Here is a 26,496-nt window from a genome sequence, read left to right as displayed (position 1 = left end):
TTAATGATCAATTGTCCCTTTGAACCTGAATAATGTCTGCTTTATTGCCATGATGCTGAAATGTGATCTCCCATGGAATTAAAGCTTGCCAATAGAAAAGACCTAAGCATCTTTCAGAGAACAGTGTTAGTGAATATTTCTGCAATGAGTATTCTACCCTCCTTCCAAAAGCACAAATCTGTGAAGAGTGTTCTATAAACACAGAGAATGACAGAGTAATACATTAAAAAAAAGAAATACAGAGCAGACATCCCCTTCACCCCTGAGAAGAGAGCTTACAGTCTTTGGGAAAACACACAACCCTGAGATGCGATTATTTATGCCTTTGTTCTGAGCTTGGCTTCTGAATCAGGACAATGTCCCTGATGATTTCTCAGCTGTGCAAGGCAGTTGATCCCTATAGCCTCTAAGAAGGATGTCAGCTAAACTGCAGAAATGCTTTGCTTCCTTGAGCAGCAAACAGTTTCTTTACCTCTACATGTTTCACACACAAACACACTTGTCATTTTAATAGAGTCTACTATACCAGACACTTCCCTCTCCCACCCCTGCATTCTATTCCTGCTTCAAAATGTTGAGCCTTCTTGAATTTTTAAGGGTTTTCACTTTGAAAACAATGTTCTTCCCACGCCCACCAAATAGATTACTAAGAAAAACATTTAAAAGCATAGTTTCTTAAATTGAATTCCATGGTCCAGCCATAGTAGAGTCAATTAAAAAGAAAACGAGAGTCTGCTGAGAGCTCAACACTAAACGATACTTATTAACAAGCCTTCTATAGCTCAGGGAGCATTGCAGAAGAGGGAGCAGAAAGAATGTAAGAGCAATTGGTATATTCTGAGGTATTGCCGCCCACCCACCCCAGAAACTGACTGGTATATTCATGACCCCACAGTGAATACCAATAATTTCAATAAGAAGGCAGGGTCCTCAACCTGTCAGTGGAGTGGGGTGGGAAAGAGGGAACATAGAGTATAACCCAATGATAATATGGCCAACGTTCAATATGTTCATACAATAACGTTTACAATTAAAAAACAAGGGAATTTTTCTCCAGGGTACCCCATAACACTTAGCATTCTGAGCTCTGCCAGAAGGATGTCCACTAAGTTAAAATCCATAGACTTCTAACCTGGGACTCATAGAGACAGGTTCCCCCATGATTTGGAGTTAGATCAAAACTATTTGGCAGGAAGACATGTAGGTTACAGAAACCTATTTTCTGAAAGAGAATAACCTCATTGTCTATTTAATCATACCAGCAAAAATGAATATGTTTTATTTATTTATACTATCATTGGATTTTACAGAAAGTTGTACATGTGGAAGAGATTTGTTCCTGCAAGACATTTCAGGGATAAATTGATTCTGTGAGTTTAACTATGAATCACAACATTATTGATGAGGACAGATGACTAAAAAACTTAGAGCAGAAAAACGGGAATAGAAAATGCATGAACTGGAAAATCATTTCTTCAATAAAAGAAATCTAGTTTATTTAAAGGTCATGAAAAGATTCATCTTGAAAAAAAGACAATAGAGTCTTCTATTCATTTTCTGATAACTACCCCCACATAAAAATAGAATAAGAGTTCTGCTTTTAAAGATCAAAGAAGAAGGTTTCAATATAGATCTTTCATGAGCTATACAAAAGAGTTTTGGACCCAATTGTTGTTTAAAATGATGTCAGTCTTCACACTAAAATGAACAGTGACCACAGTTTCTTTATTTGAAAAGTATTTGAAAAGTATTATCAGGAATTACTAAGTGGACTTCTAAATTTGGCTTTTAAGAAACATGAATCAGACAGAATCACTGTTAAACTATCATACTGTGAAATATTAAAGCAATAGAATGATGTATAGCCACTTGAGATCAACATTACTGACCTGGGTACTTAAGTCATGGAGAAAGACCAAGCACTCAAGAAATCAACAGGAAATAGGTTGCACTATTTTTGCATGTAGCATAAAAGAACACACAATGATTTAAGGAACTCTTAAACTTCAGACAACTGAAATTAACACCATAAATAGGAAAGAGAAACAGAAGCAAGTACTGCATAGAACCACATAGAAAAGTGACTTTCCTATCATGGTTTTAAATAGAGTTCAGGTCAATAAGATGCTGAGGGGCTATGAAGACAAACACGATCCCTGCCACTTAAACATCAATCTAAATTAGCCTTCTAAATAAATGAAATTAGTAACATCAACTCTGCCAAGGACATCTGAATGTGTCATTGGAAGGTATAAGTTGTATTTCTGTCTCTACTGCTCTGCAGCTTCCATAATGTCACCAAAGTCATTAAATATGCTAACTCTTGATTTTGGAAGATATAGAGATTATATCCAGCCTCTCATATTACCCAAAGATGCTCTAGAGATCAAATGGAAGTATCAAAGCACCTCAAAATTTGTGTGCTATGAGATTAATATCATTTCAGTGACAAGAACATTTGTAATCATTTATTTATCTCAGAGGTATCTCTTTATTCAATTGCTATTGTCTAAGTATAATTAATTTGTGTTTTCTATAAAATTGTTACTAAGTTTATAACAAAATATTTTAAATCATCATTTAACAAATTGTTATTGTACACAGACTGTGCTGCATGCTACCATGAGAGCTGCTATTACAACAGTGGTCACATCCTGTCTTCAAATGTCCTTCAATCTAAGGAAATGACAGAGTCAGATCCTCCCATGGGCACAGATGTATTTTCAAATTGTAAGTGATGCATGAAGGTAAAGAACACAGTTGCAGAAAAGATATGAACAGAGATGTTTAAATCAGGATAGCAATCAGGGACATCTCTGCAGATGAATAGATGGACACATGTAAATGGAGGTCAGACAAGAATGACAAAGCAGAGAAGGAGGACTGTTGGGAGGATAAAAAAAATCATGGAATGTTGGATGCTAATGAAAAAGTAATTGGAAATGGCCCACAGGGAGTGCCATTACTCACAGGTCACCTTGACTATGAGAAGACTAGCTTCTCAGTTTTCCTAGTGTTTTGTGTAACTTTGTCTAGGAGCTAACATTGACCCTCAGGTGTGGTCTTGACTTCTAAAGCAGTACTCCTGTGATCTTTCAGTTTATTTTAAAGTCCAATGTGTTTAGCAATTCCCTTCAATTGCCAAGACTTAAGCCTTAAAAGTGGTCCTCCCCACAGTACTATGCAGAGACTAAACTCATCAGGACTTCAGCCTCTCCAGCACGGTTTCTCTTGGCATCCAGACATCAAATCCTGGGCATGTGGTGTTCAGAAATCAGAAAACAGAGAAGAGCCAGTATTCATTGATAAGACAAGAAGATAATCAACTGCCCACCATGAGACTTGTTACCTCTTCCACATCTGCCAGGGCCCAGGAGAAATTGCAGAGGAAGTGGCAACATTACTGTTACTACTAGCCAAACAACCAGCTCCAGAGTAATGTTGACAGACATGCTGATCAATCAAAACCCATCAAAGTAGAAATCCAGAAGATACAGAGAATTCAACACTAAATCAGACTGCAAACAGGCCTGCCATGCATGGCTCAGGATACATTACAGAAGAGGGGGTCAGAAAGATTTTAAGAACCACAGAGTGGGTAAGATACCCTGAGGCACATTCTCTCACTACACTATAGGGACGGCATGAAGCCTTCATGACCCCACAGTGGAGACCATAAACCCACTGAGGAGGACCCCAGGGAAACAGGAGCAAGAGTGAAGGGCTAAGCAAGTATAATATGTTATAATATATGTATAAAATAAAATTTTAAAATAAAAATAATATATGTTATTCAACTGAAAAATAAATAAAATGTTTTATCCAGTATGCATACCCATGACATAATGAAAAGTAAATAATCTCCCTTTTTGTAAATATTTATAGTCATCATGACTCCTTCATTTGTAAAATAGACAATTTATAAATGCAATCATTATGTTCATATATTGTCTATTATTTGTGGAATGTGTATGTGATGTGAGTACATGCTTGCATGCATGCTTACATGTATGGGGGCATTGTGTGTGTGCAGGCAGATATACATTCGTGTACACATAAATGTGAAGGCCAAGGGTCAATATCAAGCATCCTCCTCAATTGTTCTCCAACTTTTTCATACCAGGTATATTGCTGAACCTAGACCCCACTTATTTGACTAGAATAGGTAGTCAGCAAGTCCTAGGGATTTGCCTCTCTCCTCCTCGAAAGTGCTAGAATTGAAGGTACATAGCACCATGTTCAACATTGTGCATAGTTGCTGGGGATCTGAACTTAGGTCCTCCTTTTAGCATGGTGAGTTTGTTATATACTGGGCCATCCTTTCCCCTCTTATTTTATAAAGAAAAGAAGGAAAGAAGGAAGGAAGGAAGGAAGGAAGGAAGGAAGGAAGGAAGGAAGGAAGGAAGGAAGGAAGGAAGGAAGGAAGGAAAGAAGGGAGAAAAGGACAGAGGAAGAAGGAGGAGGAAAGAAAAGAAGGCAGGAGGAAGATAGAGAGGAAATGAGGATCTTTACTCTTATGATTTGTTTAATCCATACTATATATTACATAGGAAAAGCAGGACAGATAATTGATATTTCACTTCATTTACTAGTTTTCAAAATAAGAATTTGGATCCTTAATGGTTCTCATAGGTAACTAATGGGGCTTTAAAAAATATTTTGGGCTGAAGAGATGGCTTAGCAATTGAGGCACTTACCTGTAAAGCCTAAGGACCCAGGTTAGAATTGATAGTACCCACATAAGCCAAATGTACAAAGTAGTGCATGTGTTGTTTGTAGTGGGTAGAGGCCCTGCTGCGTCCATTCTCTCTCTCCCTGTGTCCCTCTCTGTCTCAAATAAAGAACTAACATCTTTAAAAAATTTTTCCCATGAACCCATTCACTTACATACATTTAATATGTTTTGAAACTTTATAGTTACTGTTTTTATTGACACTAAACATTTTTACTGTGGGCCACTGAAAGCTTCCACAATTAGTTCTGTATTTTTTACATGATTCTGATGTGCTTTCATAGTTTCTTGCTTTTCTGATATTATAGTAGGTAATTTATTGCAATATTAATAGAAATCCACTAGGTAGTAAGTTAGGACCATAAACTCTACAAAGAATGAGAGGATTGATTCTCTGGAGTTTAGGCTGACCAGAAACTATTTTCTTTTTAAACCTTGACATAAAGTAAGATTCTTCAGCTATGAATTAGCAGATGAAAAACCTGGGGCTAAGATCTGTGTCTAATTCACCTTGATCAAGCTTTTGGCAGTTAGTGTGTGGGAATTTCTCAATAGTTATAAATTCAATAATTATTCTTTTCCATAAATGTAACAAATTTACTGTTTTTTTTTTGTTGTTGTTGTTTTGCCTTTTGTCCTAGCCAGACATGTGGTATGGGTAATAAGCATCCTCAATACATTGAAAATTATTACCTTGTTCTCTTTGAAGAGTTTTCCCTTTGGTAGATAACCATGCTTTATTCTGATGCTTCTTATACTTTCTATTTGTGCTATCCAAACTGAAATATGCTAATACTGCTAGCATTTGGATTTTGTGTCCCATAGGGGCTGGATACTTGCTTGTGAGCTTGCCAGCCTGAGGTAGATTTCCCAGCACCCATGTGAAACCAGTTGCAAAGTCATGCACGTATCTCTAATCCCAGTGTGCCTACAACGATGGTAGGTATTAGCCAGAAGAATTCAGAAGCTCATAGGCTGGTGCACACATAGAAGGGAAGTCTACTAGGGAGACACAATCTCTAGCAGGGTAGAAGGAGAAAGCAACCCCCCTAAGGCAGTCTTCAGACCTCCAAATGTGTACTACAGCACAAGCATGCACACACACACCCTTATATTCCCCTATAAGTGGGCAAGGCTTGTTCCCCAAGGTGGGGTTATTATAAAATGGTAGAAACTCTAGGAAATGGGGTATGGTGAAAGGTCTTCTACTCATTCAGCATACCTTCAAAAGGGATAGTAGGACCTTGAATTCTTTCTTTTCTCTCTTTTGTTCACTTCTCAGGCATGAGATAAACGGTTTTACCACATGCTGTTATCAACCAGCGCTACATTATCCCCAGGTTTAAATGCAATAGGCCAATGTCCTGAACTTTCCAAAGCAACTCTTTACTCTTTATAAGTTGATTACCTCAGATATCTATTACAAGAACAGAAAGCTAACAAAATGTATAACTGCAATTTTAATATCGTTTTAAAAATATTTTTATTTATTTATTTGCAAGTAGAGAGAGATAGAGAAGAAAAGAGAGACAGACAGATAGAATGGATATGCCAGGGCCTTCAGCCCGCAAACAAACTCCAGGTGCATGTGCAACTTTGTGCATCTGGCTTTATGAGGGTTCTGGCGAGTTGAACCCAAGCCATTAGGCTTTGCAAGAAAACACTTTAATCATTGAACAATCTCCCAAGCCCCTAATATCTTTTTGCATTGTTAAATACACATTATTTTCTTAAATTAGCATGAGATTTATAATTCAGCTATGTTCCCCTTATTAAATAAAATCCATAATTTTCTCTGACAAAGTCTACAAACACCATATTTCAACACTTTTCTATATTTGCTCTCATCCAGTCTTCTCGTTCATTTATCCCTATGCCTTATCTTCAGAGATTGAGCATGCCACTAAGATGACAAGGAAGCCTTCCTGGGGCTCACTAGCCCACCTCCCCTCAATCATTTCATCTGTCCAAAAGACTGATAACAGAAAAGAACTTCTAGCTGTAATCCAGTATAATGTGGACCTGCTGGAGAGAAGAAAGAATGTGGTGACAGTTGGAAGCATCACTCAACCTGAAAGTAGGATGTCAGGAAAGTTGCTAGAAACTATTATTTGTTGAGAAAAGGAAATGAATAATTATCTGGGGAGAGGAATGATTGCTGAGTATGTAGTACTTGCTCTAGGCATAATGCAAAGGCCCTAAGGCTAGAAAAATTATGAAAGTATGGCATGTTATAGCAACTGGAATTAGTTCAGTGTGACCTAATAGTTGGATGTTCTTATTCTGAGGGAGAGCAGGAAGAAAAGACCACAGGCTGCAAATTGAGGAGGTTTACACAGAAACTGGTGAGAAGGAATTTAAAATGTATACTAAGGACAATTGCCTCAGCAGTTTACTCACAACTAAAGAACATTATCTCCAGGGGTCTAATCACCACTTCCTAAGGACATGTCAGATACATTCAATTTCAGCCTGTTATTTCCCTCCTCTACCTTTATTTATCATTGTTTACTTGTCTTAGGAACACTGCATAGAGAAAAGTCTCCTAATCATCAAATATTATCTTTTCTTTTCCTTTCTTTCTTCTATCACTCACTCCCATCCATCTCTTCTCTTGTTCTATAAACACATTCACAGCTGTAACGGTCAAAATATCTAAAATTTATACTTTCTCTTTGATGCCATGAAATTTAGCTTAGACTTCACTCATTACTCAGGAAACAACTCGGGGTTTACTGACATAAAAGTAGAATGTGCCTTTGATATGGATTTTCCATTCTCTTGATGTTCTTCCTTAACAAGTTATTACTCTAAGTTGTTGGGCCTGAGGCAACAAAACTATGTGTGGGTCTCACAATATCTGTTTCTTCTGAAATAATCATAGCTTGCAACTGGAACTTTACCAAATGCATATGTTAGGGACAAGATGGCTGGTATAAAAATGTGTATGCAACCTGAATGATTTTATGAAGAAATTGCTTTAATTATGACAGTAATTTATTTAAGCTTTTAAGAGATGATTAAGTCAAATAAAGCACTTTATAATTTTAACAGTGATACAAATGGAACACTTTATGATTTACTAACAATAGCAATATTTGTGTACTTTAGTTCTATGTCTTTAACCAAGAGGCTGGGAGTCCCAAACTTCCATATTCCACAGGCACTTGTACTCAATGAGTCAATAGTGGGAATAATTACCACGCTTTTCCTTTCCAGAGCCTATTTATTCTCTAGTGCCCTATCCCAGTAAATGATACCATCTTTCCAATTTTTCAAATGCAATAACTCAATGTCCCCTCATGCACAGTGACCAAGCACTGCTGATTCAACATCTTCAATGTACTTTCTGAACCTGCCTTCCTCCCTCTTCACAGATTGCTATACTAGACTAGGACATGCAAAAGAAGCATCTTAAATGTTTTATGGCCTCCAATCCTTCATTTGAGTCCAAATGCCCATTCTCAAATGCAGACTGACATCCGGCAGTCTTCTTTCTTGTGCTTACCAAGGGGTATAACACTTCTCTTATCTGTACTATTCTCTCTTATGTTTCAAAACCTAATGCCCTAAGTTTCCTTAAACCAATCTAAATTTATCAGTCATGTTACCCTCACCATCACATGCTACAGCATTTTGTCTGCTGTACTTTGCATTTGATGGGTACAATTTTCTCAACATTGCATATAGCCATCTTTATTATGCCCAATAGATAGTAGAGTATTCTCTCTTAACATATGCCAATACATTCTTACTTTATGAATACATGCACAATTCAAGTAGTTTTCAAAAGCTATGGCTTCACAAAGTGATATCACTAATTTTAAATTTTTTTATTTTTATTTATTTATTTGAAAGCAACAGAGAGAAGGAGGCAGAGAGAGAGAGAGAGAGAGAGAGGGGGGGGGGAGAATGGGCACTGCCAGGGCTTTCAGCCACTGCAAACGAACTCCAGATGCATGTGCCCCCTTGTGCATCTAGCTAACGTGGGTCCTGGGGAATCGAGCCTCAAACTGGGGACCCTAGGCTTCACAGGCAAGCACTTAACCACTAAGCCATCTCTCCAGCCCAATATCACTAATTTTAAATCCTAAATCTAACACAGGTTATCTGACCTAGATATTTTATAATTTCCCTAAGGTTCAATTTCTTCCATGTCAAATGTGAAGCAGTTTTGTGTGTGCTATTCTTGAAAGAATGGCTCTAACCAAGTCTGCCCAAGAGCCATAGTAACATATTCCAAGTAGGAAGACACAGAGAGGAGAGGCTTGTTTTCATAGATATGGATAGGAGTCTCATGGCTGCCACACAAGGGAGATATTCTTCCCCCTCACACATCATTTTGTTTTTCCATTTACAGGGGTTGCAGAATGACTCACTGTGTCTGGAGAAAATTCTAACTTAGTCTTGTACCTGTGTCTCTCAAGAGGGTTGCAGAGAACATCTTCAGGCAGGGTGTTTTGTTGATATCTGAACCCTTCAGTTAGTGGATAGGAAAAGCCAGTGGTTCCAGCTAATACTGTTCCAAACAATTCAGTACATAACTTATAATTAGAAGGTTCTGTTGCTTTCTCTTCGCCCTGCACAAGATTAGCACATGACTTATACTTAGAGACTTCTGTTGTCTTCTCTTACTCCTGCACACGATTGTGACATTCTTGTACCTACTTCCGTGTGCTTTTAGAATTAGATGAGAAAATACCTATAAAGGGTAATCTCTGACACACATTAATTGTTTTATAAGTGGTGGCTATACATTATCATATTTAATAATTTGTTTGATGAAGTTTTATCAGGCGGATGCTAAGAATAAGTGGAGAACGGGGAGAAGGGTGACTGTGACTGAGGGATTCAAGTCAATTTGATTGGATAGATTATTCTCCAAAGTTATTTATACCAATGTTAGGTTATCTATGATAATGTTTCCAATAAATTTATTACTTTGTGTCTTTCAATAATTTAAAATAATAAAGCATCATTTTGCATTGATTTCTATCATATTGTCTCATATGAGTTTAAGATTGTGTTTAAGATGAATACTGCTACTTCATACATGGTCAGTATTTTTTATTTTATTAATATTTATTTAGTTACTTGCAAACAGAGACAGAGAGAAAGAGAGAGACAGACACAGAAAATGGGCTCATTAGGGCCTCCAGCCTCTGCAAACAAACACCAGTCACATGTGCCACTTTGTGCATCTGGCTTTAAAAAAGTACTAGGAAATCTAACTAGGGTCACTGGGCTTTGCAGGCAAGTGCCTTAATTCTCTAGCCCCTGGGCCAGTTATTTTAGAAAGAAAATTGATTACCAAGTGAATAATGTGCTCACCCTAAAGACAGCAAATGAAGCCAAACCAAAAAATAGTGCTCCACAGAGATGTGTACCCAGGAAAACAAGGAAAGAATTGGCTTACCCTGAGTTACAGGGCAGCAGAGAGACTGTAAAGAAATCTGAACCTTACCACCCATTATCATATGGACATCATGAATAGTAGTAAGTTTCCACAACATAGCACTGAGTTTACAGTCAAGACTGAGTATGTGGTAAGTGTGAAAGTGTGTGGATTGCCTAAATTCTCTAAGTTCCAGTTTCTTCTCAGTGGTTTCAACAGTAAACTAAAATGTCTCTAAGAAATCACCTATGACACATACCGTATACCACATACATGCCAGCTTTTGACATTTTGCAAGATGGGTGCTATGAATAAGCACTGAATATAATTGCAATTTTGAAATTTCATCACTATTCCATCATGTAGCTAAACCCCATAATTAAAAGTCACATGTTGAGGATTCGATGAATGGTAAAGCACTTGCCTATTAACATGTGGACCTTTAGGTTCAATCTCTAGAGTCACAACAAAATAATAAACACGATTGACTTCCATATTCTTGGTTCTACAATTTTGACCAGGGTAGAATATTTTTTAAAGGATGGTGTTTTCCAGGTATTAAAATTATGAAGTGATATAATAAGTGAGAAGTTCACATAACCAGAGTAGTTAAACTGAACTATAGAAGCCAAGGAAGCCAGCAGGTCAGCCGACGAGAGACTGCAAAGAGAGCTGCTCATGGATTCATGCCTCTGATCAGCAGCTGGAGGGAGCACACTGGAGGCCTGGGCTCCAGCAGACTTGGCTGCAAATCCAACTCTGCCACCTCCCATCTATGTGGCTTGAACAAAGCAAGCACTTTAAACTTTAGCTTTTATTTGCAAAGTGGGAAAATAGAGGAATTATCTAGTAAAATTTATTTTGGCTCTTCTGGGAAATGATAGGCTGCTTTGTACTATAGATATGAGAAGCACTCAGATATATTCACTCAGGAAAATATTTTTATTTATAGACTTATGAAAATCATTAATGTTAATATTGGTGATGTTGCTAACTCTATATTATATGAACGAATAATTATTATTGTTCTGATGTCCTGGAGGGAATAGAAGTTTGTTGGTTGATAGGGAAGGTGGATACCAGGAACAACTCTAAATATACAATAAGACCTACATAATTGATGGAACATGATCCCTCAGCCTGACACAGGTTAAAACACTTCACCAAAGCACTTGACCTTTTTTGTCATGCTTTCCTTTTCTATGAGTAGAATGAATAAAATGAAGCAGAACCTAAATAGAATTACATCATAAAGTCACAGGTTACATGTTAAAAAAAAAAAAAAAAGCCTAGTGGCTTAAAAAAAAAACAAAACGAACTGTTGACTGGAGGAGAAATGAGGTAGTAACACTGAATGGTCCTGAGTTTTTGTTTTGGCTCTTTCCAGGGGCAGCTATAAGATACTGGGTAAATGATTAAGTCTCTCCAAACTCAGTCTCTCCACCCACTGCAGATCACAGTAACTAACCCATTGTTCTGTAATAAAGAACCTTCAGACAGGATGATGTGGCTTGAGGAGCACTATCAATAACTCTTCCCCACAAAGAGACATAACAAAACACTCATTAAGAGGAAACTAAGTGAAACCTGTGGTTTCTACTTTTTATGTAAAAATATTTCAGACACATTTTATATTCTGGCACAGGTCTTTATATTTTCTATTAATTTATGCTGAGGGACTAACATATTTAAAAGTGAATTACAAGGCATATTATTTTTAGGCTTGAGAGAAAAACATTTTTTGGTTTCATAACAGCTGGCTGGTTATACTAAATGGACCACTGTCTCTTTTCTTAAGTTCAGGGTGCATAAATGAAGCATCAAGTTTTACCCATTGAGAGAGAGTTCTGGTAGTTGAAAACTTGGATCTCATCAATAATACGAGATTTGGAAGGAATGCATTCATATAAATACACACATACATTTCTTTCATCTCTCATTTAAAATGTTTAAATTTTTCTTGTTTCTCTTCCTTCTCTGTCTTTTTCTTTTCCCTTGGCACTGGACCAAGGATGTACCGGGATGTGGTCTACATCCACAATGAGCTGTTGATCAGAAAGACCTACTAGATCTCCCAAAACAAACAAGACAGACTTCTGTCAGAGTACTTTACCCACCCAGAGGTTAATGGTAAGACCCTACTGCTGAAGACACCATACGCTGTCAGCCTAGACCATGGAGAGACCTGGTTGGAATCCAGAAGAGAGCCAGTCCCCAGGCAATTAGCCCAACTAGTGCTGGAAGGCACTACATGGGCTACTGGGGGGAAAGTGACCAACATCTGTGCAAGTGACTCAAAGTCTAAGATACTCAGAAAAAAACAACCTAAGTGATGCTCACACAAGTGCAATATTGGTACACAGCCATGATGAGTAGCCAGCTGCTCTAGGATTGGCTAACAGATTCACTCAATGGAAAGGAAACCACATCTGGAACTGGGACACAAGTCAGAATCATATACAGATAATGATTCTGCTTTTCATTGTCAAGCTCCCACTAACCTGAGACTATAAAGAGTGTCTAAACCCTTTTAATTCTCTCCAAATTAATAATGGTTATCCCAATTAACTAGTGCTAACGTCATTCTCTGTTGGAGAATCTGCTTCTCTTTTTCAGATGGGAGCTGGACCTGAGGAGATAAATGACCCAGTGCACTCCACTCCAGCCCCAGCTGAAACCACAGAGGAATTGGGGACATGAGCAAGTGCGCTGCTTTCTTAGTGATTCTGATATCAACACAAAGGTGATGGGGAAAGATACTGAGGACACTCAACACATACCAAACTAGAGATCCAGAGGCTCCTAAGTGCCCATCATTTAAGTATACTTAAAATGCTCCCAGTATGGCTCAGGGAATTTTGCCAAAGAGGGGGAAGAAATATTGTTAGAGCCACAAGTTGGGACATTTTGCACAGAGACATTGTCTTTCCCACCCCATAATGCATGACCCATAATCCTCATGGGGTTGACCTGTATCCCCAATGAGGAAAGCATCTTCAGAAAAGAGGCACGGAGGAGAGAAAGGATAGTATTAACTTGTGTTGTTTGCATAACAAATATATCCATATCTAATAAAAAAAATGAAAAAATAAATAAACAAAAAATGTTCAGGTTGGATATTCAAGTCAAATACATACATACATACATATGTGTGTGTGTGTGTGTGTGTGTGTATGTATACATATACATATATATATAATTATTTAATATATTATATGCCATATATATTTTTTTCCACAAAAGTTGATTTCAGTATGCAGTTCAGTCATAAAGAACATACTTTGATACCTATTTTGTTGTATTGGGTAAATAAACACTTACGGTATGCACACCCAAAGGCCTCAATTCGCATTCCAATTCTACCTTTGGGGTTCCATTCCAGGGGGAGGAAGCGCAGAAATCTGGCTTTGATGGAAGGCTGGAGTCTATAGTATACAACACTGTCAGCATTTGCATTTCCAGAAAAGCCCTGTAAGAAAGGGGGGAAAAGACATCAGTGTAGCTGGAGAACAGTGGCTTTCCTTTTCCACCTGTAAGATGTCGTTGGTTCCTTCACTGTGAAAAGTGCCACCTTCTTTAAGAAAATCAGCTTAACAGTTTTGTCATAAAGTCTTTCCATCCACAGAAGTTACTGTTACAACCTACACTTTTCTTTTTATTGAGAGTAGTTTAAATTCTACCACATCCATGAAACCAGCTTTCAACTATGATATGCTTGATAAAAATTGCTCCTATATAATGCAGATTAAATCTCACAGTAGTGTACCATGCCTGAGATGCTAATACTGTGAATAGTATGAAAACTTTGAGAAAATCTTCTCTAAGTATTGAAAAATTTCTATTAGTATTGTCTGATTTAGCAAGGAAATTGTTTACATCATGGATAACTGAAGAAAATGAAGATGTATTTCACTCCCTTCACTGTCTCATCTTCCTTATTAGGATAAACAAAAGCTTTACCCAGCATCAGTGGCAACTTCACTATGCTAACAGGTCTAAGTTTCATCAGTGCTTTGTCTGATACACACACTCAAAACTGTAAAAGGAAACTGGCAACAATAAGAAGTTGAGAAGACTTGTAATTAGACTCACAGGCTTCAGAATTTGAGAGCTAGAGAGACCTTTGGAATGCTGCTAAGCCAGCACAGTCAAATTGCAAATGAGGAAATTAAAGGTCAGAAAGGTGGCAGAAAAGCCTCTGACGTTTGCAGAACCATTGTAAAGAAAGAGCTGGCACCGTAGTGCTTCCACAGTATTACCTGGCATGTAGCATGCTGCAAACCTGACGTACTGCAGCACCCAACACCTCATCTGATTTTATATTATTTTATACTATAAGACTGCATATGGAGAAGTCATCATGAAACAGAAATTTTTCTCAATCATTTATATAACATCTTTATTTCTTCCCCATCTTCCTCCTCCCCCAAGTCTTCCTATTCCTCTTTCTCATTCTCCTTCTCCTCCTTTTTACAATCTAATAATCAGCATCTGTTCGAATCTGCCTCCAAATTATATCCAAACACTGGAAATCTTCATTGTCACCTTGGCTAGTTAGAATCACCTACAAGAGAAACCTCTGGCTGGGTCTATGAGGAAGAAGAGGCTCATCCCAAATGTGAATGGCATGATTCCCTGGACTGGGGTCCTGGACTGAATAAAAAGGACTAAGCAGACTGGAAGATGGTTCAGTGAGCCGAGCACTTGTACAAGCTACAGGACCTGAGTTTGACTCCACAGAATCCATTCAGCCTCGGCACAGTAGCAAACAGCTATAATCGCAACATTCCTGCTGCAAGATGGGAGGTGTAGAAAGGAGAATCTCCTGAAGCTCAAAGACGCTAACCAAATGCACAAATGATGGAGAACAGCCAAGAGACCCTGTCTCTAACAAGACAAAAGATGAAGACTGACAACAGAGGTTGGCCTCCACCCTCCACACCCTGCTGTGGCATGTGTGAACCTGCACTTGCAAACAATTCACACACACACACACACACACACACTTTAAAGTGAACTGAGCACCAGCGTTCATCTGTCTCTGCTTATTGTCTGTGAAGACAAAGTGACCAATCACCTCATGCTCCTGCCAATGTGCCTTTCAAAGCATGGACTGTACCCTCTAACTGAGTCAAAGTAAACCTCCCTCCCTGAAGTTGCTTCTTGTAAGGTATTTGGTCACAGCCAAAGGCACTGTAACTAGTATGAAACTTTGATAATCTCCACTATAACCACCTTATTCCACAAAGAATTCTCTCACTAGATCTACCACCTTCCCTCTTTCTTGGTTATGTTATTGTTCAGTTCCCTCCCTCCACCCACACACCCAGCTCCCTGATACACATAGCTAATCTTGTCATTCCACTGCTTCCTCTCTATCTTGAACAAAACAGAATCTCCTTATTCAATCATAACTGCCTCAACAAAGCTTTAGCCCTAGTGGGTCAGCTCGGGCAAGCCATGTGCAGTCCTTGTTAGGGCTTTTGCATCATCAGCCAACTCTGCTCAGAGCAACCTCCTCACAGATCTTTGCATAGCCAGGTACTCTGGTCATTTCAGGCTCCTTGAGACAGGTCTGTCTGATCTATTCCTAAGGTAGTATACCTGGCACCCCCACACCAGATCACCCTGCTTTATTTTCTTCACACATCTCATTTATTTAGGAGGGAGTCCTATTATTTGGTTGGCATTTTGTTTGCTTATGCAACTTACCTTGCTGGCAAGTGGAGTCTGCAAAGGCAGGAACTTTATTTCCTCCATCTCCAGTGCTGTGTACAGCTTTCTTGGAAGGTTTTGTTTTGATTTGTTTTGTTTTGTTTTGTTTTGTTTTTCCCCAGGAACATACTTGGATATTTAGGTTTGGGAGACATGCAGTTTAAGGCCAAAACAAAGTTCAACTTGTTGCTCAAACATGGGGCTTCTCACAGCAAGGTAAATGCTCATGTGCAATTTTACACTGTATCGTTCATGACAGTGACAATTATCCAGAATGTCTCAACCATACTTGGTCTTGGAAATAACTCTCCTCTATCACTTTGTCATAGACTTGTGTTATTGCTGTTCTACAGGGCAAATTCTTAAATTATTATTTTCCAGGATCAAAGAACATAGTTAAATTCCACAGATACTTATAAACTGATCATCAGAACATTCTAGAAAATTTCATCCTGGTTTACTGGTCAACCTTGTTAACTGAGGGTTTAATAAGAAAGATTAACTGTCTAGCTCTCTTTTGAGGCCCATATCCACTCTTGGGTAGATATAAAATCTTTTTCTCTTATGTGCTCTCTCTTCTCTAATGCTATGAGACTACATAGTGAATTTCAGGTCAGCCTGAGCTAGAGCGAGACCCTACCTCAGAAAACTAACATAAATACATAAACAAATAAACCTTTTCTTAATAAACTCCAACATTGCTTCCAAAAACAAAAGAAAGATTAATTATGTTTTATATTTCACCATATAGCCACCATTCCCAGTCTATCTCTTCAGCACCTTAGTTTTAATTTCTGTTGAAATCATGAGAATATGCCTGAAAAATTGATATCCACCAATTCTAATTTGTACTTAGAATGGTTGCTTCCAGACACTGTTTTACAAACATGTGTTGCACATCAAAACTTCCTATGTTCAGATCCAAGGCTTTGGTGTGTGCTTGGAGGGGTGTTGTTTGAATATAAAAAGTCTCCCATAACCTCATGTGTTTGCGATTAAGCCTCATACTTCATCCTCAGCTGGTGGAGCCTTTGAGAGCTTGAGCCTCACTGGAGGTGGTATGCCATTGAGAGTGGGCCTTGAGGTTTACTAGTTCAGTCCACTATGAGGTCAGAGCCAACTCACTCTTGCTACTATCTCCTACTTGATGTGACTATAGGCAATGTCCTAGTTCTCGACTCTGCCATGCTTCCCCACCATGATGAAACTTGCCCTAAAACTGTAAGTAAAATAAACCCTTTCCCTCCCTAAACTGCTTCTGGCCAAGGTTTTGACCTGGACAAAAGGAAGTAATTGCAGTCATGTGTGTGGGGGGGTGTGTGTACACATGTGCACATCAAGGTAATGAGCAGCCAGGACTGGGGTCTACAGGTATCTAGTTCTACTCCATAGAAGCATGCTGTCTATTAGCTCTTCTTAAATTTTGGTTGTGTTTCCTGGGCACTGCTGGCAGGCTAATATAATCCTAATTATGATTTCTTGACAAGGGAACATGAGAATGATTAGTGAGATTACTTTCTAAAATATATCATATTCAAAGAATTGATGCCACTACATCTTCAACCTCTTAAGGGTTTGAAAGTAAAGATTCAAAGTGACTAAGATCACAGACAGCTAAGTGAAATTAGAAGGTCTGTGGGTGGAAAACTTGTTTTCTTATCTAGTTGAGTTCTGAATTGTTTTAATTTTAAGACATAAAAATTAAATGTAAAATATATATTATTACAAATAATACAAATATCTTTGATGGCACATGAAAACTTTTAATGGTTATCTCATATGAAATTATGAAGTTGAGGCTATTATATATTATGTATAATATATAATATAATTTACACATATATTATACATATAAATAATATATATAACTTATATATTACATATATTATATATGTGATAATATATTATTAATATATATTATATATGCATAAAGTTTGAAATAATTAGTAAAATAAAGTAAGATGCTGACATAGGGAATATGCACTGTGAGCAAGTAAAGGCATCATTTAGGAATAATCAGTGTATCTTGTGAATTTTTTTACTGCATTATGTCAATTGAAAAAAACATTATTTCTTAACTTATTCAAAGTATTTACACTATTCTGTTTCACTCGTTGACATTATCTAATGATGAAGATAAACTAGATTCAGTTTTAGAGTTCAATATTTAAGTAAAAACTTTTCAGAGTATTTGTGAATGAGCTGTGGGATTGATGCTACATTGAGTTACAAGTGAAAGTTCTAAAGTATGTGATCAATTTCAAGTATATTTCCTTTGCCTAGGGTACTCTCGTCAGTTTGCTATGGAAAAATGACTTTATATATGATTACAATTGGTAAAAGGTTATATAGATTTCTTTTGTTTTATATTTTGACTGTTTGGGACAGAGTCTCACTATATACCCATAGCTGACTTCAAGATCCTCCTGTCCCAGTCTCCAAGAACAGATTTATAAGAAGATGACACCACACTCAACCTAAGAAATAGATGGGGCTTGGGGAGATGGTTCAGGGAGTAAGAGCACTTTTCATGTAAGCAAGATGGTCTAGACCCATTTAAAAAGCTGGCCAGGTCCACAGATGTCGGGTAACCTCAGTCTGCAAGGAACAAAAACCAGAGAATCACTGGGGTCTTCTGACCACATGTCAGCATCTCTGGATTGAGAGACTTTGCTTCAAGAAAATAAGCCATAAGTGATAGAGGAGGGCACCTGATGTTCTCATCTGGTCTGTACATGTATCTGCACACAGCATATGTACTCACCACACGCGCACACACACACACACACACACACACACACACACACACACACACACCACATATACTACACAGTCACAGGCACACAGGTGCATGCATGTGCACATGCAAAGAAAATATATAGATTAAAATGTCTCTTTTAAAAAAATTGCATGCACATTTATACACTCCTTTGTTGAGTCTGTATTGTAGTATATTTCAGAATTAATTTGATTTATTTAAAAGTTCAGAATTCTGGGGATGGAGAGATTTCTCAGTGTTCTTGCCTGCTAAGCTGAAGGGCCCAAGTTTGATTCCCCAGTATCCATATAAGCCACATCCACAAAGTGACACATGTGTCTAGAGTTCATTTGCAGTGGCTAGAGGTTCTGGCATGCATCCATTCTCTCTCTCTCCCTTTCTTAGTCTCTCTCTCGCTCTATCTCTCTCAAATAAATAAAATAAAATAAAATAAAATAATTCAGAATTCTGAGTCCCTTACCTTCAAAGTGAAATTTATTTGAAATTTACATTTCAAATAGAAGCTGTTATGGTTTGAATGTGAGATGGTCCACATACGCTCATGTGTTTGAACACTCAGTCCCTGGTATAGCTGGTGGCACTATTTTGGATAGTTGTAGAAACTTCAAGAGGTGGGGCCTCACTGAAAGAAACTTAGCACTTCAGGTTTATAAAATGGCCCTGGTCCCAGCCTTCTCTAATGTCTCTTGGCCTCCTGAAATGTGATCAAACAGATGTCATATATTCCCACTGCCACAGGGCCACCCACAGCCACGTCTTAGTTACTATGCTGGACCATAGCCCCTCAAGCTGTGAGGGAAAATAAACCTCTCCTTCTGTAAGTGGCTTCTTGCTAGATGTTTGGTCATAGTGATGAGAAAAATAGCTATATACATACACCAAACTGAGTTTGTGTTTATAGTCCTTGACTTTCTCTCTTTACACATTTTTCTGATTTATAGATAAACCATTCTCTTTCCCCATTTCTGATTTATTTCAAAAGCTTTCAGAGCAGAAAGAGAATTTTAAAAGATTTATTAGAATCAACCTTCAAGGACAGAAATTAGTAATGTCTGTAGTCCATTTAGGCTATGCAGTACTTTGAATGTAAAATGTCCACTACAGGCTCATGTGTTTGAACCCATGGTCCCGAAATTATGGTGTTGCTTGAGTAGGTTGTGAAACCATTGGGAGATGGACCCTCATTGGAAGAAGCAGGTTATTGAAGACAAGCCTTGAGGTTTTAGAACCTAGTCTGTCTCTATATGTCTGTCTGTCTGCCTGTCTCTATCTATCTATCTATCTATCTATCTATCTATCTATCTATCTATCTACCTACCTACCTATCTACCTATCTTCTTGATTGGACACAGTATGACTACCTGAATCCCCACTCCTGCCACCATGCTTTCATCATAATGGACTCTACTACCTGGAACTATAAACCCTTCCTTAATCTGCTCCTTTTCAGGTATTTTGTCACAGTAACAAATAAATATAGACTGCAATAACAAAATACCCTAAAACAAAGAGCTTAGAAAACAGAAGTATATTGTTAATAGTTCCAGTTCTGGCAGCTGGGAGGTCCAAATCAAGACTCTGACAGGTTTGGCGTCCTCTGAAGCCCACCTACTGGTACATAGGATTCTGCCTTCTTGCATGATTGTCACATGACAGAAGGGACAGAGAAAACCCACAGGGGCTCTTTTATCAAGGTACTCTCTTCCTAAGAGGTCCTATCACCTAATACCATTGCCTTGGAGGTTAGAATTTCAACATACTAATTTTGGGAAGAATCATACATTGCCACTGTAGCACACAACATGTGTTTCCTGTGCTTTCGTTTAAATGTCTTCACCAGGAAAGACTATGACTCAGTGTCAGACACCTGAAGTGCATTATGTAACTTTAATCTTTGCAACAAGCCTGTGAAGTAGCTATTTTTGTACCCAGTTTACAACTGAGGGGGGAACAAAAGAGAATTCCAGAGGTTTTGTTCCTAAAATCACATAAAAAAGTGTCAAAGCAAGAATTTAATTCTTGGCTGTTGTAACTCCAAAGCTCAAAATTTAACTAAGTCATCAAAGGCCTCATTCAACAGAACAAAAGCACACACACCCTACCTTGGAGGAAATGTGATAGCTTTCCCCTTTTTCTTATTGTTTGTATTTAAAATTATGCAACCTAGATTATTTCTGAGCTGAGACTCAGTGCTGCCTAATGACTTTTATGGAACAAAATAATATTCTGTTACATTTTGCATTCTAAAAAAATTATATAAAAAGCAAAAAGACAAATGTTCAATAATGAATAAAAGTTTTGCATATAAATACAGACAGAGAATATTTTTAAAGTAGGTCATTATATTATTGAGTATAGTAAATGTCTAGAAGTAAAATTAGATGTGGTCAAAGTAGAAAAGCGTTATTGCAGTTTTCTTCCTGGCCGATGACATTTGAGCTACCTCAAGTGGCTCACAGATCACTAAGAAATGCATTCTAGTTACGCTGTACTGTAGTTCCGTGGTAGCACATATGCCTGGCAGGCACAAGGCTCTGGGCTCAATCTCTAGAGCATGAAAACTACCCAAAATAAGTTATAGAGCTAACGAACTAAACTTTTCATCATATATTAAAAATCTCCTAAGTTATTGTGAAGTTTATGAGGTGGTACAACAGCACTAATTTTGTTCCAAGTATTAATTGAGAAACTCATGTATTAAAGTTAAGACTATACAAAGAACTCAAAAATCAAAACAATAGGGCTGGAGAGATGGCTTAGCGGTTAAGCGCTTGCCTGTGAAGCCTAAGGACCCTGGTTCAAGGCTCGGTTCCCCAGGTCCCACATTAGCCAGATGCACAAGGGGGCACACGCGTCTGGAGTTCATTTGCAGTGGCTGGAAGCCCTGGTGCACCCATTCTCTCTCTCTCTCCCTCTATCTGTCGTTCTCTCTATGTCTGTCGCTCTCAAATAAATAAATAAAAAATGAACAAAAAAATTTAAAAAAAAATCAAACCAATAAGAAATCAAACAACCCTATTAAAGAAATGGGCTCTGGAACTAAATAGAGAGTTCTCACCACAAGAAATACAGATGGCATAGAAACATGTTAAAAAACTAAGTGTTCTACATCCTTAGCCATCAGGGAAATGCAAATTAAAACTATCTTGATGTTCTATCTCACTCCTGTGGAAATGGCTACCATCAGGAAAACAAAGGACAATAAATGTTGGCAAGGATGCAGTAAAAGGGGAACCCTTAGACACTGTTGGTGGGAATGTAATCTGGTACAGCCATTGTGGAAATCAGTGTGGAGGTTCTTGAGACAGCCTGAAATAGATTTACCATACAATCCAGTTATAGCACTCCTGGGCATATATCCTAATGACTCTTCTCACTACCTTAGAGATACTTGTACAACCATGTTTATTTCTGCTCTATTCACAATAGCTGGGAAATGGAACCAGCCTAGATGTCCATCCACAGATGAATGGATAATAAAGATGTGGTATGTTTGCACAATGGAGTTCTATTCAGAAGTAAATAAAAATGAAATTTGCAGGGAAATTGATGGATCTGGAAAGGATTATACTAAGTGAGGTCACCCAGGCCCAGAAAGCCAAATGTCGCATATTCTCTCTTATGTGTGGATCCTAGCTATTAATGTATAGACTTATGTGTGAGCTGGAACCAAAAATAAGTAGCAAAGGTACATAAGCTAGAAAAAGGCTACAATGGGAAGAGAAGAGGGAAGGTCTTAATGGAATGATATTGTATATATGTAAGTAGAAGAACAGATTACAGGGAGGGGAAGGGTCTAAGTGAGGTCAGGGGAAGAGATTGTATAAAAGAAAGGGGCGAGGGTCAATCAAAATTCAAGATACTCTGAATAAGACACATGAAAATCTACTTTCTTGAATAACTGAACATCCACAAACCATAAATTGTTACTAGAAAATTTTTAGTGCATGGTATACCTTCCAGTGAGTTGTTGGCCAGGGAGGTCCCTGTTGCCTCAAAAACATTATAGTCCATTGCCAAGGCCCTTGGTTTCCCATGAGAAAGAGATGATAAGACTCTATTGCTGAAGACTTCACATGCCTGAGAGGCAAAGTCACTGAGAAATCAAGGTGGTGCTGAGCAGAAAATCTTCTCCCTGTAGCCTAGCCAACTGAAATCTGGAAAAAGCTGCACTGTATGCAGCCTTATGAGAAACATAAATCATCAGCAGTGGAAACAGTGGACACTGGAAGCCTCAAGTTTGGCCAAATGACTGAAAAAGTGCAATAGTGGCATGTCTGCTCTGGGGGAAACCAACTGAAGGCCTGCTCTATGGGAGGGAATACATGTCTGGTACTGAAAATGTAATCAAAAGTCTATGGCAAGGGAGGTCATGAGCCTTAGGGATATAAAGCCTACTCTTGTCTGGATAAATGCATAAATTATTCTCACTCAATTGCCCTAAAAGCACTACACTTAATGTTCATATTCATATATTAATGCTATTCTCACTTCTGATTAGAGAAGCTTCTCTTTGCAGATGGTGATGACCACTGGGATGACCCAAAAAGCAACTTCGTGCTGAGAAGAAGGGATGGAGGAGTGTCCAGCACTGAAGCATCTCATATCCTCCAATGCTCAGGGTCCATTGCATAAGAGGTGGCAGAAAGAATGTAAGAGCCAAAGGAGGGGTACCACTCCTTACATAGAACTGTCCAGGCAGAAATTGGCCTCGATATCCAAGACATCACAATGTGTAGCAATACCTACACAAGACCCTCATAATAGGGGAAAAAGATAATGACATCAAATTAAAAGGAGACTAAGGGAAAGAGGGTGGGGATATGATTGAGAGCAGAGCTATAGAGGGGAAAGCTGGGGAGAGGAGGGAAATACCATGGTTTGTTGTCTATAAGTATAGAAGTTGTCAATTTAAAAAGCTAAGATTATAAGAATTGTCTATGACAATTTATAAGGAGCTAAAGGACTTCACTATCATAAATCAGAAACACAGGACCAGTTACACAATAGTTATATATCAGATGCTAATTACATACAAACAGGTCTAGCTCCAGCCAAAATAAACAGCAGCATCAGTAACAGTCAGCACAACAAATGGACAGGCAAACATGAGAACCTTCTTGTCATTATTGATCTCTCTTAATATGAGAATTCCAGTGACCTACACATGACCTAGCTGCAAATACAACTCATTCTGCCATCGTCAGCTAACATAAGACACTAAATAAATCATAGCCACATGCTGTCAAATAAAAGTCACTTCTTCATTTGATGTCAGTTATAAATCTTTACTAAATGTGTCTCCCAAGAGGTTCTTTAGTATGGAAAAGTACAAGAGAAGTGCAAAGGAAAGAATAAAATAAAAACTACTGAAAAGTAGGGAATTTGCTAACTAATATAAACTCAGAGAAGAAAAACATCTAAAAACTATATTGAACAAAACATTTTAGCCATGGCTACAAAAGATTGAGTTGACTCAGTCTTGAACATGAATCTAATTCATCTTTTATACTACATAAATAGTAATAGTGCTCTAGATTTGATCTTCATATATAATAAATTTCAATTTTTAAAGTAAAACAGAATAGAATCTTATAAATATAAAATCATCTCTACATAGTGTAGAAATGTTCAATATTCTTTAAAATATTAATTTGAGGGCTGGAGAGATGGCTTAGCGGTTAAGCGCTTGCCTGTGAAGCCTAAGGACCCTGGTTCGAGGCTCAGTTCCCCAGGACCCACGTTAGCCAGATGCACAAGGGGGCACACGCATCTGGAGTTCATTTGCAGAGGCTGGAAGCCCTGGCGCGCCCATTCTCTCTCTCTTCCTCTATCTGTCTTTCTCTCTGTGCCTGTCGCTCTCAAATAAATAAATAAATAATTTTAAAAAAAAAAAAAAAAAAAAAAAAAAATAAAATAAAATAAAATATTAATTTGAAGGGGCATGAAATTATTCGCAATAATTCAGTAAGGAGTACAAAGCATCATACCAAAATCTATAGACACAAAGTGGTAAGATACACTGTTTGGATCCTTGTAAGTTACAGGGTTTGCATTTTCAAGTCAAAGGATCAAACAGCAAGCAAATAAAAAGCACATGAAGATAGTACTTAGGCTGTCATCACATCTATTGTTGAAGTGCTGCAGTACACAGGGAGGATACACAGACAGGTCATAAGCCTTATGATTATATCAGGGAATTATAAGTAAAGTTTTGTGGAAGGCTGAATATTTAATGAAGAGCAAAAGAACTTTGTTTTAATTTTTTTTATTTTATTTGAGAAAGAGAGAGAGAAAGAGGCAGATAGAGAGAATGGGCACACCAGGGCCTAAAGGCACTGTAAACAAACTCCAAATGCATGTGACACCTTGGGTATCTGGCTTACATGGGCCCTAGGAAATTGAACCTGGGTTTTTTAGCTTCACAGACAAATGCCTTAATCACTAAACCATATTTCCAGCCTGAAAAATAACTTTTGAACACTTAAACAAATCACATTGTAAGTTCTAGACTAGAAAATGTTGGCCAAATCCCAGGATAAATAAACAAAACAAAAAACAATGATTGAGCTAAAAAAAAAAAAAACAACAACAATGAAATAGTAAATGTCTATAATTTGAAGTATGATAGAAGAAAACCCAGTGGGTAGATACTACCTTGAAGGCCCTTTCTCTTCTGAAGTGATTAAAGGATTCTTGAAGAGAAGAAGTAGAACCTGGGAAGATACTTGACAACTTCTCTAGATGAGGAGTTGTTTTTAGTTATAGAGCCCTCCCAAATGATAAGAGTACCTTTTTGAAGGAATTTACTTATTTTTATTACAAAGGATATAGTCTCATATCTGTGCCCCCCCAGTCCCACATCCCTCTAGTGCTCTCCTCAATGGGGTTATAGGTGCTCACTGTTGGGTAGTTGAGGTTTGTAGAAAAGGATATAGTCTCATAGCTGCTCCCCCCCCGGTCCCACATCCCCCTAGTGCTCTCCTCAATGGGGTAATTGGTGCTCACTGTTGGGTAGCTGAGGTTTGTAGAAAAGGATATAGTCTCATAGCTGCTCCCCCCCCAGTCCCACATCCCCCTAGTGCTCTCCTCAATGGGGTAATTGGTGCTCACTGTTGGGTAGCTGAGGTTTGTAGAAAAGGATATAGTCTCATAGCTGCCCCCCCCCTGGTCCCACATCCCCCTAGTGCTCTCCTCAATGGGGTTATAGGGGCTCACTGTTGGGTAATTGAGTTTTGTGCTTCTACAGATTTCATAGCAGAACCTAGAGGATCCAGGATAAAAGATAAAATACAGACAGATAAATTCCCACAGATTAAGGGCCATATTTGCGATTGTTTTAATCTATGAAACTGTAGCAAGGTACTCATGAGATTTAAGGTGGTTGTTGCCAGCAGAAGTAAATAAAATATATTATATAAAAAGAAACTCTTTAATGTTTTAATTGTCTGTTCAATTTTTGTCATATAATGCCTTATACACAGAGAAAATAATAAAACAGCAGCAATAACTACTCATATAGGGAAACATATATTAAAAATTGTATATGTGTGTGTGTGTGCATTTATATTTCAAGAAAAGTAGAAAAACTAACAACCTACATCTTTTCTTAGATTCAGAAAACTGAGATTGTGTGGTAACATCAAATGAACTGTAACCCTTAAACTTCATATTTATATTAATTGCTAACACCTAGTGTAACAGTTTTTGGAAATTGAGATGTTTTGAGGTAATTAGTCGTAGATAATGTAATGTGGGTGGACACCTATGAGGGAATTATTGATTTCATAGGAAACAGTAGAGAAACCAGATTTTTTTTTCTCTATATCATGAAAGGGCATAGCAAAGAAGCAGACATCTATATGCAAGCTGACA

At 37.9% G+C, this 26,496-nt stretch overlaps 1 protein-coding gene across 2 annotated transcripts in view; it reads right to left on the bottom strand.

The window, feature by feature from the left end:
- Cntnap4 (contactin associated protein family member 4) overlaps positions 1-26,496 on the bottom strand; it is a 312,074-nt gene that overhangs the window by 130,544 nt on the left and 155,034 nt on the right. For both annotated transcript variants that reach the window (XM_004659600.2, XM_045141713.1), the window contains exon 4: positions 13,449-13,596. In XM_004659600.2, coding sequence (XP_004659657.1) covers positions 13,449-13,596 — 148 coding nt within the window. The remainder of the gene's footprint in view (positions 1-13,448; positions 13,597-26,496) is intronic.

This window comes from Jaculus jaculus, chromosome 1, assembly GCF_020740685.1.
Source record: "Jaculus jaculus isolate mJacJac1 chromosome 1, mJacJac1.mat.Y.cur, whole genome shotgun sequence".
Lineage (NCBI taxonomy): Eukaryota > Metazoa > Chordata > Mammalia > Rodentia > Dipodidae > Jaculus > Jaculus jaculus.
This window is presented reverse-complemented; position numbering and strand designations above follow the sequence as displayed.